At 43.4% G+C, this 18,239-nt stretch overlaps 1 protein-coding gene across 3 annotated transcripts in view; it reads right to left on the bottom strand.

Annotated features, from left to right (window-relative positions):
• The window catches only part of atrnl1b (attractin-like 1b), a 152,721-nt gene that overhangs the window by 120,483 nt on the left and 13,999 nt on the right, over positions 1–18,239 (bottom strand). For all 3 annotated transcript variants that reach the window (XM_083634577.1, XM_083634579.1, XM_083634578.1), the window contains exons 3-8: positions 16,726–16,839; positions 15,788–15,916; positions 11,402–11,610; positions 5,479–5,653; positions 3,143–3,230; positions 1,433–1,694 (exon numbers count right to left, since the gene is read on the bottom strand). In XM_083634577.1, coding sequence (XP_083490703.1) covers positions 1,433–1,694; positions 3,143–3,230; positions 5,479–5,653; positions 11,402–11,610; positions 15,788–15,916; positions 16,726–16,839 — 977 coding nt within the window. The remainder of the gene's footprint in view (positions 1–1,432; positions 1,695–3,142; positions 3,231–5,478; positions 5,654–11,401; positions 11,611–15,787; positions 15,917–16,725; positions 16,840–18,239) is intronic.

Here is an 18,239-nt window from a genome sequence, read left to right as displayed (position 1 = left end):
TTCTAACTTTGCTGAATGGATAGAACGGGGGAATTTACCCCACCCTGACCCCGCCCCCAGCAAGGTTGAGCCAGCTAACCCAGCGTCTATTGTGGGCGTTCCTAGAGCCTGTATGGGCGTTCCCAGACATGCGGACTGTCTCTATTGCTACTGCTCGTACTATATTAATTTGCTATTAGCACTACTGTCATAGTTGTTTTAATCAAATGTTTATATGTCTTTATATGTTTTATGATTGCAGGTAACATCTTCTAATCTAAGGGACAACAGATGGAAACTAGCCTTGGCTATAATCTGGCTTGTTTACAAGCTGTTTTGTAATACATTGCTGTAATGCATTGGAGTCTTGTTCATTAACTTGCACTGTCCCTTTGCAAATAAACATATCAAATCAAATCAAATCAAGTATCTTTCAAATGCTTTCAATGTTTTATCGACACAAATAATACAATCATGTTATAGAAACAATTTGAACCGCACTGCAGATATACTTAAATGAACTGGTTTGAGTAAGGCTATTTAGCGCTGCAGTAGGCAAGATTTGTAAAGCAGTCTAAATGTGAGGCTACTAGGCTTGGGCAGTATTAAGGTATTAATAATTACAGTACACCGGGGTATTCAGAAATCCCAACGCGGTATGATTTTCAATAATAGTCGCGCAAGTGTCCTTGCCTGTGCTGGGCTTACAAATTATTTCTATTAAAAAAAAAATATTCACCATTTGTAGGCTACTGTTTTTTTTTTACCTTATTAATAGGCAAGCATACATGTTACAAGCAACACTATATTGTTTAAGACCACTTTAAACTGAACATGTTACAGGCCTGCTCATAACGGTGTCCATTCCGTTCGTTTAATTGTCATTCTCCATTGAGGACATTTGTGAACAACATTGTGCATGTAAATAAAGTTTTCTGAAACATAGAAGTTGCAACTTTTTGAATATGAATGTATACACCAGGGGCCAGTTGCACCAACTGGTCTTACACTGGTCTTAAGCTAAGTTGGTCGTAACTTTACGACCTAACAGCTACGCCGGTTGCACCAAGACGGCTTAAGCCTTCTTTTCACTACGACCAGGCGTAACTCTTACGCCTGGTCAGGAGGAGGCGTAGCGCCTGCCTGTAACAGAGATCTCCCTGTCTTATCAGCGGAGACCTTTTGGAGTCCTTACCGTCATCGTCGTAACACAGCCAGTTCTCCGTCTTTTGAAGCATGATGTTAGATTACAACGAACTAGTTGTGTGGCTTAGCCTTCCCAAATGTTGCCGTTAATTTTTTAGAATTTAATACATAGAATTGGGAACGTTACATTAAATTTCATTCAGACTGTCTGTCTGGCTCAATCGCCGCCATTTTTCCCCCAGAGCGAGGGAGGGTGGGAGGAGGGAGGGTGTATTGATGTATCAGCGCTCCAACAGCTGTGACTCACTCAGGTTGTACTCCTGCACATTGCTGACATAGCTGTAGATGGGGGAGTAGCCGAAGATGACCACCATGATGGGCTCGCCGCTGTCCAGCAGGGCGCAGTGGGCTGAGTGGCCCTCCACGGCGTAGATCTGGGCCTGGGCCGGGGGCCCGATCACAGGGCTTCTCCTCTGCCACGTGCGGCCGGGCACACTGAACACCCACAGCTCATCTGTCACGTTCCCCGTGCCTCCCTCCAGCTTGCCCCCAAACATGTAGAGATCATCCTGGGGAGGGAGGGGGGAGAGGGAGGGGGGGAGGGGGGGGGTGGGGGGGGGGTTGGGGGAGAGGGGGGAGGGAGTATAGACCAAATCACCGTAACGTCACCATGTAAACAACATTACTTCCGGGTACCACTTGGGGAAGGCGGCAGGTTTAAATTTGCGTGTTGTCAAATAAATGCTGTCAAACCCTCTCGTTGTTTTCGGCCGACTACTTTCAATTTAAATGGTTAAACGGTTGGTAAACATGCTTGTCCGACGTATCTAGCCTTTCTTCTGTGTTTGTTTTATGTAGTGTTAGCCAGCTAATAACGTCATTTACAACTGTCAAACTCGCTGTTTTTTTGCAGACCCGTTAACGTTACAGACAGAGCTACTGACGCCACGTTAATTTAATTTAGCTTCAAGTCTACCCTGGTCTGGTCTAACAGGTAAATTAGCTAGTCTGGTCTCCACTAACGTTAGTGAAAGTGTTGTTATGAATGATATTAAACAACAACACAACATGAACGAACCATTTTTCTCTTCTTTGTCTGTTGTTGTCTTCAACACGTCAGTTTGTGCCGTTCACCGCCATTATGATGTGTGGACCCCAGGGGTAACCGGAAGTAAATGTAAACATCCCGCTGATTTGCTCTATTCACCTCAGTATGTTTTGGAATCAACCCACTACAAGCCAGCATGCACGAGCCAGCAAGAGATCTGATGTACAGGCTAATAAAACAGATCTGATGTACAGGCTAATAAAACAGATCTGATGTACAGGCTAATAAAACAGATCTGATGTACAGGCTAATAAAACAGCTACAAAGTAAGATCTGATGTACAGGCTAATAAAACAGATCTGATGTACAGGCTAATAAAACAGCTACAAAGTAAGGCTCAGCTCCTCATCTGTTCTCGTGCTCGGTGTGGTCGTCGACACCATGCATACAAATTAAGGCTATAATACTGTACATCAAAATATAGTGATACAGACTGGAGCCTTCAAATGAAGAAAGCTCCAAAACAAAAGTAGGGAACTGTGAGAGGATTGCACATCCAAATCATCGGAATCTGAATTATATGAAAGCTTATGATATCTACTTCTACTCATAAGGTGTAACAATTTGCCTTGTGTACACTAGTGTCAAGTGTCACTTGTCAAAAACTAAACAGTATTGTGAATTCATCAGGGCAAGCACAGCCTTCGAGTTGCCACTTAAATAGCCAACAAGCTTCACCATCTTCTTAAAATGGGAAAACCACAGATTATTATGAACTCAATATTAAAAGTGACTTTCTTCTTACATTGTGGAGGACGTGGTGATGAGAAAAATGAAAACGTTTCCCCTCAGCTCTGTGCTTGATCATCTATGACACGATTCTGCTATTAAAAGCTAAAATGTGGTTGTGGTTTCCTAGCTTCTCGATGTACCTCGAGCGGGCGGGGCTGCGTCCCAGTGTCTGCTTACCTGGTATGCAGCCAGCGAGTGGCCATATCTTGGCAGAGGGCCACTGTTGATGGGAACCGTGTTCCAGATACCACTCTCCAGGTTGTAGCTGTTGAGCGAATACAATGCCATGATAATACATACCGAATACAAAAGAGCATCTATTACCTGCATACTAAAAACACTGCATAGGTTTCATTTCCTGCACAGGGCGGCCACTGTCTGAATTCAGATTAGGAGATTATTTCCCCGTGATCAGTTGATGTAATAAGAAGATTATCCTGCTGAACACAAAGTTTGCTGTTTCATAAACTTTTGTTAAACCACAAACCTTATTTCATTCATTTTACCCGAAATTCCCATACAGAAATCCCATTGACTTTTACACATAAGAACCAGGAAGTGCGGGGAACTTCTGGGTAAGCCTACAACAATAGCTCATCCCTGCGGTAGTCTATGGTGACTGAGCCTATGTCTTATGTAGGGGTGGGACAAAATATCGATACCCACGTTATCGCGATATTTCCACCCGCGATACGTTATCGATACACTGGCGCCAAGTATCGATATGTTTATTAATTTTTTTTTTTTTTTTTTTTTTTTTTTTTTTTTAATAAACAGGCTAAAATATTATGCTGTGTGTGGTAGTTGAAACATAGTTTCAAGTTGACTTTATTTATGTTTGTAGTTGAAACAAAAACATAACTACTGTAGGCTACATGAATGGAAATGTTTGATCATTAATATCTACTTTTAGAAATTATATAGGTAGGTAGGTAGGTTATATAGGTTTTCTTGTTTTAATAGTAATAATAAAAAGACTTAATGTGTAACTTTTCCTCCGTGGTATCGAAAATGGTATGAGTGAGTGAGTGAACTCAGAGAGTTCATGTCAATTCTGCTAATAAATGCATAATACATGATTTTTTGCCTTCAGAGGTATTTTTTTCACTTGTTACACAGGTATCGTGATGTATCGTCTTCCAATATATCGCAGTATCGCAGTATCGTGATATATCGTTATCGAGGGCCAAGTATCGTGACGATATCGTATCGTGAGCTACTCAGCGATTCCCACCCCTAGTCTTATGATGGAACCCTTTGCATTTTGAGTATTGCAGCATTGATGAACTTGGTGTCTGTGGTGACTCCGATGATGCAACACTGCTTGGATCTCACATTGGTGTTGCTATCAAACAGGCCCCACAGTCAATTCATCACAGATGAGTAGATATTTATCAGAATAAGTTGCCTAAATAATTAGAGGCGGGGCAGATGGAGAGAGCTGGAGCGAGCAATTAACCCATTGATACCTGATGCAGCATTTGCGTGTATATCCCTCATTTGTGTGCGTATCCCTTTAAGACCGCGAACCGCGTTAACGCGGTTCGCGGTCTTAAAGGGATACACACACAAATGCTGCATCAGGTATCAATGGGTTAAGAGTGATAATTGGCACATTGAGCCTGGAATTGACTCTGTAGACGAGTGGCTGAACTTGAAGCAGAAGGCATTGTGCACTTCATCCACTGAGTCATCTAAGCATACTGTAATAAGCACGCAGGCGCACACACACGCACACGCACACACACACACACGCACGCGCACGCGCACACACGCGCACGCAGAGATCATCTGGGTTGATGTTGTTAAGCCAAGAAGCCAGCAGCTTTTCTGCACAGCCTCCTTTAATAAGTCTTGCTTTGATAGCTTCACAATTCACTATAAGGCGACGGACATGACAGAGAGCAGCCCTTTGAAAAGGTGTAAAACATCAACACACGCTGCTGCATGGAAATGGAAAAGCTAGGTGTGTTATTCTTGGCCAAAGGGCAAACACTCTGTCCTCTGTCGGAACTGTGTTTTTCTTTTCTTGTTCAAGGTCCAAGCTGAATGGAAATCACTCCAATGTACAATGGAGGTATTCTCAAAATATATATAATTTGCCTGCTTTGCAATTAAGCGTATAATTTGCCATTCATTTGTCGAAAATAATTATTATAGCATGTATGAGAATTACTATGGTATGTCATTATTTTATGTGAGTGTCAGGTCTATAAATAAGAAATCAAACTACAAAACTAAACAAAACAAGCATATATATATATATATATATATATATATATCCCTAATATATATATTATAATATATATATCTATATCTATATATATATCTATATCTATATCTATATATATATATATATATATATATATATATATATATATATATACACCATTTTCTTCCAAGAGGACATTCATTATTATTATTCACTGAATAATAACTATTGTGATATGATATGATAGCCCTATACGCTGTGACTGTTACACCTGAGATTATAGGAGGTGTTGTGGGCTTACTTGAGGATCATCTGGAAGGAGCTGTAGTTGAAGGTGTATCCGCCCACCACCCACATGACCTTCTCCTGCACCACGGCTTTATGAGAAGCTCGAGCGAGTGACGTCCCAAAGGGCTTGACGCTGGGAAGGACCCAGAACGACTCAGTGGAAGGTACAGTCAGAGAGCAGTCTGGCCCTGCATAGAGACACAACAGACGGAAAAAGGGGAAAAAAATACAATGTTACCTCAAGTTCATTCCTCAACATCTTCACGAGTATAAACCTCTTTGTGGCATGAGAAGTAGGACTAACTTTCAAATAGTCGATCTATTATTTTGGGATGGAAGTCTTCAACTATGTTTTCTTTTTACCTGTTTTCTTCCCAATTGTACTTGGCCAATTCTCCCTGTCAAGCTGTCCCTCTGCCGATCTAGGGAGAGTTGTAGACTAGCACATGCTTCCTCCGATACATGTGCAGTCGCCAGCTGCTTCTTTTCACCTGACAGCAAGGAGTTTCACTGGCAGGACATAGCGTGTGGGAGGATCACGCTATTCCCCACCGACCAGCCCCCCAACCCGCTTCCCCAGGAGGTGACCAGCCCCCCAACCCCCTTCCCCAGGAGGTGACCAGCCCCCCAACCCCCTTCCCCAGGAGGTGACCAGCCCCCCAACCCCCTTCCCCAGGAGGTGACCAGCCCCCCAACCCCCTTCCCCAGGAGGTGACCAGCCCCCCAACCCCCTTCCCCAGGAGGTGACCAGCCCCCCAACCCCCTTCCCCAGGAGGTGACCAGCCCCCCAACCCCCTTCCCCAGGAGGTGACCAGCCCCCCAACCCCCTTCCCCAGGAGGTGACCAGCCCCCCAACCTCCTTCCCCAGGAGGTGACCAGCCCCCCAACCCCCTTCCCCAGGAGGTGACCAGCCCCCCAACCCCCTTCCCCAGGAGGTGACCAGGAGACATACCCTTAGGCCATGTTTAGACCACAACCGTCTCTGCATAAAACGGCAAACTAGCGTTGCGTCCTCACTAGGGATGTTCGATATTGGCTTTTTTACCGATATCCGATATCCGATAATGTCCAACTCTTCATTTCCGATACCGATATCAACCGATATCAACCGATACGGATATAAGCGGGCTTTTTTTCCACCAAAATTTCACGTAACAAGTTACATAATGTAGCTTAATGTAGCTGAAGAGTTTAATATATAATATGCATGTTGTGTTAAAGTTGTAAGTGTTAGAGAAGCGAGCATGTGACCAGAAGGTTGTCGGTTCAATCCCCGGGACCGGCAGGATAAATCTGGGTGGGGAAAGTGAAAAGGCAGTGCCTGCCCCTCCCTCATTACCACCACTGAGGTGCCCTTGAGCAAGGCCCTTAACCCCAACCGCTCCAGTGGAGCTGCTCAGTGGCCAGCAGATCAGACTGTGGTTGTACTGGGCAGCTTCCAGGTATGAATGTGTGTGTGAATGTGAACAGGGCACTCCTGAAAAAGAGAGCATTGCTCTCAGTGAGACTCCCCCTGTATTTAAATTAGGGATGCACCGATTGCCATTTTCTTGGCCGATTCGATTTCCGATTTTTGAATAGTCTGACTTGCCGATACCGATTTTTGCCGATTCCGATTTTTTTTTCTAAAAACAACAATTGACAGCTTACACAAACGCTTTTGTAACTTTGTTTGAAAATTAAGATTCATAGAACAATTCTTACATCTAATGGGGATCCAAATAAACAAATAAACAATTCTTATCATTTGCATGAAGTAGGACCATCTCACTCAAACACATCTCAAAATAAAAGTGTTCCAGGTTAGGCTACTGGACAGAGCTTTTTTGTGCAAATACAATGAATACAAAAATTAAATTAAATCCAATAGCCTATATCCCACAGCTATCATGCATTTACTTTTCCAAAAGAAAACAGGTGCAACAGAACATCAAAATGATCCATGGACAAGGAGTTTATAGACTGGCTCCAGACCAGTCCTCTTGAGTAGAGGGGAAATGAGTTTATGAGTTACAGTAACGATCTTCAGTCTGAATATCAGGCGGAGTTTACACACAGTCCGAAGTTTGGTATGCGTATTTTTATCTGCCATCCGAAAAAATATCATCACGCACAGAAAACGTTGCACACTTGCATTTTTATTATTATGTCCGTCGTTCTCATGTCGTTCTATTTGCAATACGAAACAAATAGTCTCTCCTGTATCCACCACGTTGCAACATGAGTGACAGGCTGAGGCAGCAGCGCTGATGTTTAATGGAAAAGGCAGGTCGGGGAATGGTTATACTGGACACAATGCTCACGTTCACCTCGCCAAGCCGGCTGTGCGCGGTGGCGGGTTGCTGGAGGGCCGCTTCCCGGGGAGAGAGAGCAGAGAGAGAGGGGCCAGTGAGGTGAAGCGAGCCGCTCAGACTGGACTCCAGCCGAGCGGGACTCGGCCGCATCTCTGTCTCCACGGCTTATTTTCGACTTGCATGTGTGACAAACTGCGAGCTTTGTCTACTTCACTGACGGTGAAAAAAATCCACAACGAGGAAGGTATGCTGGCGTGTGTGGTGTGGTGGCTGGGTGCCTGTCTCGGTGCTTTGGGGTGCGCGCACGTCATGTGAAAATCGGCTCACAGAATCGGCTATTTAGAGTGACCGGCGCAGATCACCGATCGAGGCCGATCACGTGAAAATCGGCCATTTCCGGTCACGTGCCGATCGATCGGTGCATCCCTAATTTAAATATATATATCGGCATGAAAACCGATACCGATATTTTCCGATATCGATTTTTTTATGCTAATATCGGCCGATAATATCGGTAGGCCGATAATATCGGACATCCCTAGTCCTCACCTTTTATTTCGCATTTACACACAGCTGTGTGATAGCGATTTGCGTGCAGACTGTCAGGCTGACTGAAGCTGCAAAAGCGTCAAGTGAGCCAGAATAACATTGAAACTTCTGGTTAAAACCTTCACAATAATGGTAATTAAATAAACTAATAGTCTTATTGATGCATGTCGCAACGTTTTTTGTGTGTGATCCGAAATACACAGAAGACATATAGAACACAGACAGCTAAAAGTCCATTTTAATCAATGCGGGAGACAGTGATTAATAGGCTATGTGCGACGTTAGTAGGGGGGACTTAACGCAGATTGTGTTTTTAGCAAATTGTTATCACGTTTGTTGAATGTCAATGCGACTCATTGTGCCTGTGCCATGAGGCTGTATGGGGCTAGTTCAATGTTCCTATTGCCTACCATTATCTAACATGGTGAAGGGGGGCTGTGTCATCAGCTGAATAGAGTTTCTCCACTTTACACAGCGACAGTAAGGGGCAGCGTTATCAAGAATTCCACTCTGGGACCTGTTTTCACATTTTGGCGTTTTCACGCCGTCACCGTGTATAAGGAAGGCACTAACGCTCAAAAAGTTTGTCGTTTTATGCAGGGAGCGTCGCCGTGTAAACAGGGCAGACACGGCCCATCGTGCCTGTATGGACGCCCGACCAAGTCGGAGGTAACACGGGGCACGAACCTGCGACCGTCGTGTTGGTAGGCAGGGAATCTACTGCTGCACACTACCCAGGCGCCGTCAACTATGGTTTTTAATATCTGACTTGTATTTTCACATAATACTACTCAGTGAAAGCAAACACACTGCTTTTGAAAGCAAAACACAGAGAAAGCACTCAAGTGACCATGACAGGTCGGGAGGTGTGAATGTGTTCAAGTGTTTGTGCTGAAAGAGAGTGTGGCTCTGCTAATCATTGTGCCAAGTCTCAACACACACAAACATGGTGTCCTCCAGCTGGAGGGTCTGTCACAGACACCTTGGGGGCGGCTGTGAGTCAGGAGGTAGAGCGCATCATCCACTAACCAGAAGGTTGGTGGTTCGATCCCCGGCTCCTCCAGTCCGCATGTCGAAGTGTCCTTGGGCAAGACACTGAACCCCAAATTGCTCCCGATGGCTGTGCCAGCAGCACCCTGCGTGGCAGCTGGCCGCCTTGGGTGTGTGAATGGGTGAATGTAGGCACATTGTAAAGCGCTTTGGATAAAAGCGCTGTATAAATGCAGTCCATTTACCATTTACCTTACTAAACCATCTTCCCAAAACACACAGCCCGGAGACGCTGCAGCATTTTGCAATCTAGTTTGGGATTTGCATGATAGGAATTATTCATTAATCACAATTCAGCCAGATGGTGGTGCAGTGCTATATCAAGCCAATCACTCCTGAATCACATTCCAGCCGTAGTATCAAAGATATATTTTAAAGACTAACAGTGTTGGGGATAACTCATTACAAAAGTAACATATTACATTATATTACTTTTAGCAGTAACTCAGTAATGTAACTTATTACTAATAGGATTTCAGTAATATTATGCCAGTTACTTTGTCAAGTAACACAAGTTACAAATTGAGTAAAAAAAAAAATCAAAGCATATATTTTAACTGATTGAGTGCCAAGGACGTCGCTCGACGTCAAAGTAAATAGTGACGTAGAGTGCCAAGGACGTCGATCGACGTCAAATGCATTTTTTGACAGTGGGACGTGGATCAAAGCCTCAGGCATCTCCTGTACAAATATGGGAGCTATTGAAGGTGTATAACCTATTTTACAGACTCATTAGGTGGCGACAGTGCTCTCCAGATTAGAGAAAGGTCCGGAAAACAGCTGGAAAAAGCCGTGATCAAAGAGAAACCGATGCATGCTGCAGCCAGAGCCATATAGATTGCTCTGTCTGCAGCTGACGGCTGCGAACAGCAGTCAATCCGCTCCCACAACTGAGCCCCCCCTCTGCCTCTGTCTGTCTGCATAGTTTATCCACACGATTAGCCGCCAGAAAGGCAGCACCCGACGCCGAAGGGCCAAACCTTTCCCTGCAGTCCGGTTTGGCATTTCCGTGTGTCGCGCTGGGAACAAAAACGGAGCACTCCGAAAATAGAGTGGGTGCGTGTTGGCTGTGTGTTAGTGTGGGGAGGAGTTTGCAGCTGAGGGGGGGAGGGGGGGAGAGGGGGGTGGGGCACGCAGGGCATCACACAACTACACCACGTCACTACATCAGAAAATATTATCTTCAGACTCAGTGAATGTGCTTGAAATGCTTCATTTCACAAAAGGCGGAATATCTCAGCTAATAATTTGAAACGCCTGTATTTGCTCAAAACAACCTATCTTCTCCGGCTCATAACTAAAGAACGGAAAATGGTATCAATAAACTTTTTTTTGCTGATGATACAATAGAGCCAGCTCGTTCTTTGTGCGTGTTCGGTGTTTACATAGTAATATCACACAATATTCTGTGGGCCTCGAGAAATCACTGAAAACGCTCTGAAAACTCTGGCACTGGGAGCGTCCGTTCTCCAAAAGTGGCTGGCACTCAATGAGTTAATAGATACAATAATTTCCTTATAAAATTGTGTGTTTTTATGCAAAAAAACCCAAAAAACACTATAGATGAGAATCACAAAGGAAAAGGATCACATTTAGAATTTTGGACACTTTACACTGACTTCAAGACATTTTAAATTATTTTTGGGATGGTTCCGGGGTGGTGATGTCATTCTGCTGCTGCTGTTATTTTGGTGAAAGTAATGCAAAAGTAGTGCAATAATAAGTAACGAGTTACTCTACACAGAAAGTAATATTGTAAAATAACTGATTACTTTCAAATGAAAGTAACTAGTAATATGTAGTATATTACAGACTACAGACTAACTTGCAACTAACTCCTTTAACACTTTCAATGCCAACTGTAGATTAAAAAAAAAAAAAAAAAATGCAGAAATGTATTAATATTGGACCCACATTTCTAACAAGTATTTCTTCCAGAGTATCTGTATTTCTCCTGGTCTGAGCTCAGCGGAGTCTGACAACACATACTTGAGGATAAAGCCAGCCAGCCCTCTGCTGGGTAGAGACGGAGCTCCATCCTACCTTGCCAGCTGTCGTTGCAGACACACAGCTTCTCCCCGGTGAGGTCACAGTAGCCGTGGTCGGGGCTGCCACAGTTGTTCCTGCAGTAGGGGATGTCACAGGCCTCACCCTTCCAGTACTTGTCACACTCGCAGTACACACGGCTAGCGATGGAGTTCCCGGTGGTGCACTTCCCGTGGCCAGAGCAGTTATTGGGGCAAGAGTTGATCCTGAACAGAGAGATATATTCATTCATCATAGGTACGTTAATCGCCCGATTTCAATCAAATGGCTGTAGCAGGCTCAGTTTTAAAGCCAGAGTGAAGTATCTGGTATCACATGAAACTAGGACCCATTTACACCTGACCTGGTTTTTAAATGTGGCCTGTATCCGGATAAGTTATCTGGATGTTATCTGGATAAGGAAAAATGCATGCTAATGCAAGGTGTAAATGCATCATGATCAGGATGTGATCAGATCGGCCTGACCACATCTGGAGGTAGTCTGGCTCACATTGTGTTCAGATCTCTCTCACCACACTTACACCTGGTTTTTAAATGCGACCATTATCCAGATAAGTTATCCGGATGCAGATCGCATTTAAAAACCAGGTGTAAATGGAGTGTAGATGACCTAAGGCATTAGGGGTGGGAGAAAAAATCGATTCACCTAAGTATCGCGATTTTTAATGTCACGATTTTTTGAATCGATCTTTTATTCCAGAATCGATAATCGCATTTTTTCTGTTTATGTATGAAATGCTCCCACTTTCATCAATCACATATAGAGCGCTTCCCTCTGCTCCGTGGCTCATACAGCCAATCATGTACCTTGTTAGTACAAGTGACACGGAATATAGCCAATCATTTAACAGACAAACTCCGAGTGCACCCGCCCCATGACCCGCCCCCACTCACACACAGCAAATCATATCCCTTGATCCAGAGCCGAGAGTCCCGACATTTCCTGGCTGCAGCACTGTCGAGTTGCAGGAAAATAGACAGTTTGTGTTGTACTCTGAAAGGGTTTCCCCCCCCTTGAATCAAATTGTACATTATCAGCTTTATTTTAGCAAGAAAAAGTAGCGCGAGACCCATTCCTGGCTAATGATGGAGTCTCGCATTTTGGTCCTCCGCTGACGCCACTCGTTTGATCTCACCCGGCGTTACAAATAATTCGATGTGGTTGAGTTTCAATTCGTGTTAACGTAACGTGTCAACATGTATCCTATCTATTAATAAGCGCCCGGGAAATTAACGTTAATGTTAAGACACCAATTTCACAAATACGGACGTCTGCAACGTTACTTTACGGAATGGCATCCGCAGCTCAATTCGCTTCTGTCAGCAGAGACAAAGAACTGTTGGAAAGGATTTACTTGTACTTTGGGACAGGAAGAATAACTAATTGTGTCATCTATTGAGCACACAGCTTATGACTTTATGTCTTCTGCTTGGGCGGAGAGTCTTGATGCGTATATAAAACTGATATGGAGAAATGTACCGCATTTTCAGCGAGGCAAGGCTTTTTCTCGTCCAATCACCGGCGCGCGGTCCCCAGCGCAGTCGCCCTCCAGCCCTACAGCCTATGGCATATTTGTAGCAGCAAAACCCAGGCTTTTCCACACCTCTGATTCACCTAACGTTAACACTACAACCCTGAAATACACGTTACCAAACGTTCTTTTAGAAGGCTGGCAACGTTAGGCTGTCATCAAAGTAAAACGTCACCATGTCTGTAAATTACTGCTTGCAGTTGCACTCAGAGCATGTATGTGTGTGTGTGACAAATTAGACCTACCTGTGTGCCTTGAAAATAAGGTGGTTCAAAATAAAGTGGCTAAATGCAACCTTTTTCTTCTCATGTTTTTTGTTTATTAATTAAAATTATCAATAATTATCGATATAGACTGATATGAAAGATGTTATATCAATATGCTTTTTAACTATATCGCCCAGCCCTACTCATGCTATAATATACAGTCTCTAGAAGTGTATGATTCAACTTTTCCCATGTTCTAATCTAGTGTAAAAAAAAAAAAACTGAAAAAAGAAAAGAAAAAAGAAACAAAAATCGCAATAAATCGTAATATCGAATCGCAATAATCGTAGAATCGCAATACTTAAGAATCGCAATATATATCGAATCGGCACCCAAGTATCGTGATAGTATCGAATCGGGAGATAAGTGAATCGGCACAGCCCTATAAGGCATCCACTGGTACCAACCATGTCATGCTAGCTTGTCGCAAGGGGGCTAAATAATGATCCAAAGTTATAGGCTACATTTTGGCTAGGGACAAATTATTATTCAAAGGGGTCCCTTGACCTCTGACCTCAAGATATCTGAATGAAAATGGGTTGTATGGATAGCCACGAGTCTCCCCTTTACAGATAGGGCAGCACAAGCATTTTACCAAAAGACAGAACAATAGATGGATGGAGCTTTGACGGACCTGATTTGGGGGGGGAGGGTCAACTATGACTTTCATGACTTGCAAAGTTATCTTTTATATCGACAAACATCATATGTGTACCGCATGGCACAATTCAAACGCGATCAAAAAATGTACGTCTCTCTCCACATGCAGCCCGCGGGCACCCCCTGTGTGGCCCGCGATGGAATTGCAAAACAAAAAACAAAACAATTTTTTTTTACAGTGCCCCTGAACGCAACATGCAAGATACCAGCTGAATAAGTATCCAAATGTTCATGTCATTCTGGCCAATACTCCCCTTCTGTTATAGCATTTCAGTCTGGAATATGGAATATCTTTAGTCTGGAATATGGAATATCTTTCAATAATCTATGATTTAGCTGCTAAATTGTCAAATACCGCCGTCTGCTTGCTACCCAGGCACTTATGTATGTACTTAACCTAACTAACTTAACCTAACTAACTATCCGGTGTGCACAACATTGCCAGACTAAACTCCAGCTGACACCCCAAAAACCTACAATCCGCTACAGAAAAATGTATATTGTTTGTTTATTAACTGGCCCCTGGCCTTCTATCATTTCACGAAAGTGGCCCCCGGGCAAAGCAAGTTGAGTATCCCTGCTCTATTCCTTCGGGCATGATCAGGTCCTCAGGGGCACCTCTCTTAAGACCTGAGCCCTGCATAATTCAATGCATGAATTCAATATTTTTTTCAACAATTCTCAGCGCAGTTTCACTCACTCCAATAATGCATACCCCGCCCACCCTCCACCTATAAAGCCCCACCCACTCTCCACCTGAGCACTATTGTTGATGTTCATTAGGAATGTTTTCAGAGCTCATTAACGGCAATCGGCAGTACATCTGTTACCTATTCTTCATGGTTATACTCAGATTCTATTGGAACATGCTGTCGGGTGCACTGTTAAAGACGATGTAATGATACTGCTAAATGAGAAAAGAAAACAACAGTGACTTAATTGCAATAATTTCCCCTGAGGCTTTTTAACTTCAGGACTGGGGGAGATTGATGGGCAACATTTAGCATTAGGTCAATAAAAAGGATTATTTTGGATTAAAACCATTTTAAATTGCATAAAGTTGGAAAACATTAGACACACACTTAATGGATCTGCAGACACATTTTATACAATGTGGGCCCCTTCTTTTCCTATGTTAAAAGACTACATTTCCCTGCAGTTCCAGAGCGATGTATTTCGATGTATGACTCTATCTATTGTTGGTTGGAAGCTGTTGGACTGAGGTGAGGACATAAAACATTCTGGTGATGTAAAAGGCCTGGTATGGATATGTGGAAGGGCATGTTATTGCCTGATTTAGTTGACCTGAAAATGAATGTATCAAACATTTTTTTCTTTTGGGGGGGGGTTTGTGTCTGTGTATTTGTATATGATTATGCTGTCTTGTCATATTGTTCACATCCTATATCACTAAGGGATCATTAACAAGTGCAATTATTGTATAAGCCGAGTATGTGGAAATCCAATAAACAAAGTGTAAAAGAAAAAGAAAAAAAAATATGATTAATAGATTCTCACAGAACAAATAATGGACGATTACAAAAGCAAATAACGCAAACCGGCCGTTAACAGCGATTGCTTTTGTGCGCACCTAAAGGGGACATAGTTCAGTTGTTTAACAAGCCCATCATACCGATCATAAACTGTGAGTGGTCCATCCAAAAAGCACTGGTGTTATTCTTAATGAGATGTAGGAAGCAACAGATGTTACCATGTGCCACACATGTTATTACAGTGCTAGAAGAGCCAATTTAGCTGACAACCAATTCTCTTAACCTTATAATTATTCATTGAAAATCTGATCTATACATTTAAAAATGAGTGAGAACACCTTTGGGGTACTGCTAGAACATTACACACACACACACACCACAAGGTTACTAATACGTTTTGTTGTCAGCTTGAGTAATCGTATAGATACTTACGAGTAAAAAATATCAAATCCTGTCAGGTTGTAGGCAGCATCGCTGAAAAAATGTAGTAGTGCATAGCCTGAGGTCGTCTCAACCTCAGGAACCGTCTGGTTTCCCCTGACCTCTGGCACTATGAGACCGCTGGACAGAGAAGAGGAAATGTGCCATGTCTCTGTATCACTTTTTCACAAACCATACCAACTAAGGCTGATCAATCCAAGACAATCAGCCACTACCAAGCTGCAAAGCACCCATAACTTTTAGAGAACAATATGAACTTAGATTCGACATGAAATCCATTTTTCTCCAATAGAGTTATACCATCTGTGTGTGTGTGTGTGTGTGTGTGTGTGTGTGTGTGTGTGTGTGTGTGTGTGTGTGTGTGTGTGTGTGTGTGTGTGTGTGTGTGTGTGTGTGTGTGTGTGTGTGCTTTGGTTGATTTTTGCTGTTAGACATGGCTTTTTTTGTATATTGGCCGAGCACAGTGGTTTCCAACCTCGGGGTTCGTTTGGGGTCGCATGGAATTTCAAGCAAAAAATAATAATAAAATAAAAAATACACAAACTACGGAAGAGGATTAGGGCCACATGTTTTTTTTTCTCTGAGTTGAAGTCAGAATTCTGAGATTAAAGTCAGAATTCTGAGATTAATGTCAAAATTCCTAGAAAGAAGTCAGAATTCAAAAAGTCAGCATTCTGACTTTAATGTAAGAATTCGGGGGTCTTTAACGACATCACTGATCTGAAAACTGGCCTTTGAGAAGAATCTTGATCTAAATAATGAAATGGTGTTTACTTTTTTGATGATCAGTCAGTGTAATAAACTAAGACAGTAAGATCTGTGTCACCACAGTAAGACGTGGACACCGATGATGTAAGACCTTATTCATCTGCCTAGATTTAGGATCGAGCCAACACAAATAGTTCACTCTCTCCATTTGAGTTACTCACCTGAAAACGGCGACCAGAGGGGCATATACAGAGTCTCCATCGTAGACGTACATATGATCCCAACTACATTCTGTGGCAAAGTGGTTAAATCTTAGCCGAAGAACTGCATTTGGACTGTAGGAGGAAGAAACCAAGAGGACAATCAATTAGTTATGAACTGGATTCTTTGATCACATTTCTCTGCGCTGAGTTCTCTTGAGCTCGGCGTTCCCCTTGGTGCAGATTGGCCTCAGGGGAGGGGTGTTTGCTTTGTAGAGGGGCGTGACTCGGGGGGAGGGGTGTTTGCTTTGTAGAGGGGCGTGACTCTGGGGAGGGGTGTTTGCTTTGTAGAGGGGCGTGACTCTGGGGAGGGGTGTTTGCTTTGTAGAGGGGCGTGACTCTGGGGAGGGGTGTTTGCTTTGTAGAGGGGCGTGACTCGGGGGGAGGGGTGTTTGCTTTGTAGAGGGGCGTGACTCTGGGGAGGGGTGTTTGCTTTGTAGAGGGGCGTGAACTTAAAGGGAGGCTTCGTCGATTTTCAACCCACTTTTGTATCATTAATCAGTTGGTCAGTAATATATGCCGATGGGCAGCCTTTGATACCGTGACTTTTTCAAACCGTGGTATACCTTCAAACCGGAAACCGCTGCATCCCTACGTGTGTGTATAACTTTAACCGAAGCTTGATCTAGGCTTCATGAAGGAACCTTTGAACATTTGTTTCACATTTAAAAAACATTATATAAAAAATAGCCCAGTAGAACTGAAATCTGGATTTTTGAGAGCAATACAGCTTTTGAGTGACTCTGCAATTCCAATTAATCGGAGCAGGATAGATAACCTTCCATTTCCATCTTGGTAAATAAGCTTTCCAGCTGAATTAGCTCTCTAGCTCCCCCCAGTGATCTTGGTTGTCATGAGCACTAGAAGAGATCGATTAAGATTGAGGTCTTTACGGGAGGTACGGTGGTGCAGTGGTAAGCACTATCGCCTCACAGCTCGAAGGTCGTGGGTTCGATTCCCACCTGGGACGATGTGAACGCTGAAGGAATGCGTGCCCGTCCGCATGTCCTCGAGTGCCCACCGCCCGGGTGGCGTCGTCAAAAGGGCCTTTCTGTGTGGAGTTTGCATGTTCTCCCCGTGCCTCCCGGGGGTTCCTTCATATAGGAACCCCCTTCACAAAAACATGCAATATCCTGGTTGCTAATGTGGTTCCTCCTCTGGTCGTTAAAGGAACACTCTGCCCATTTTCAACCAGCTTTGTATCATTAGAACATCAGCAGTATATCGGAAAACTGTAAACGGTTTTGAAGTCTGTCATTTAATTTGACAGTTATTGAGTGTTAAAGTGTGGACCAGTGACATCACTGGTCCACACTAACTCAAATTAATAACTCATTAACTCAAATCAAATCTCAATAACTGTCAAACTAGATGAATGATGAATAGTTTGACAGTTATTGAGAGTTGATTTGAGTTAATGAGTTATTAATTTGAGTTAGTGTGGACCAGTGATGTCACTGGTCCACACTTTAACA

Source organism: Poromitra crassiceps (assembly GCF_964638095.1).
Source record: "Poromitra crassiceps genome assembly, chromosome: 4".
In the NCBI taxonomy this organism is placed as follows: Eukaryota; Metazoa; Chordata; class Actinopteri; order Beryciformes; family Melamphaidae; genus Poromitra; species Poromitra crassiceps.
This window is presented reverse-complemented; position numbering and strand designations above follow the sequence as displayed.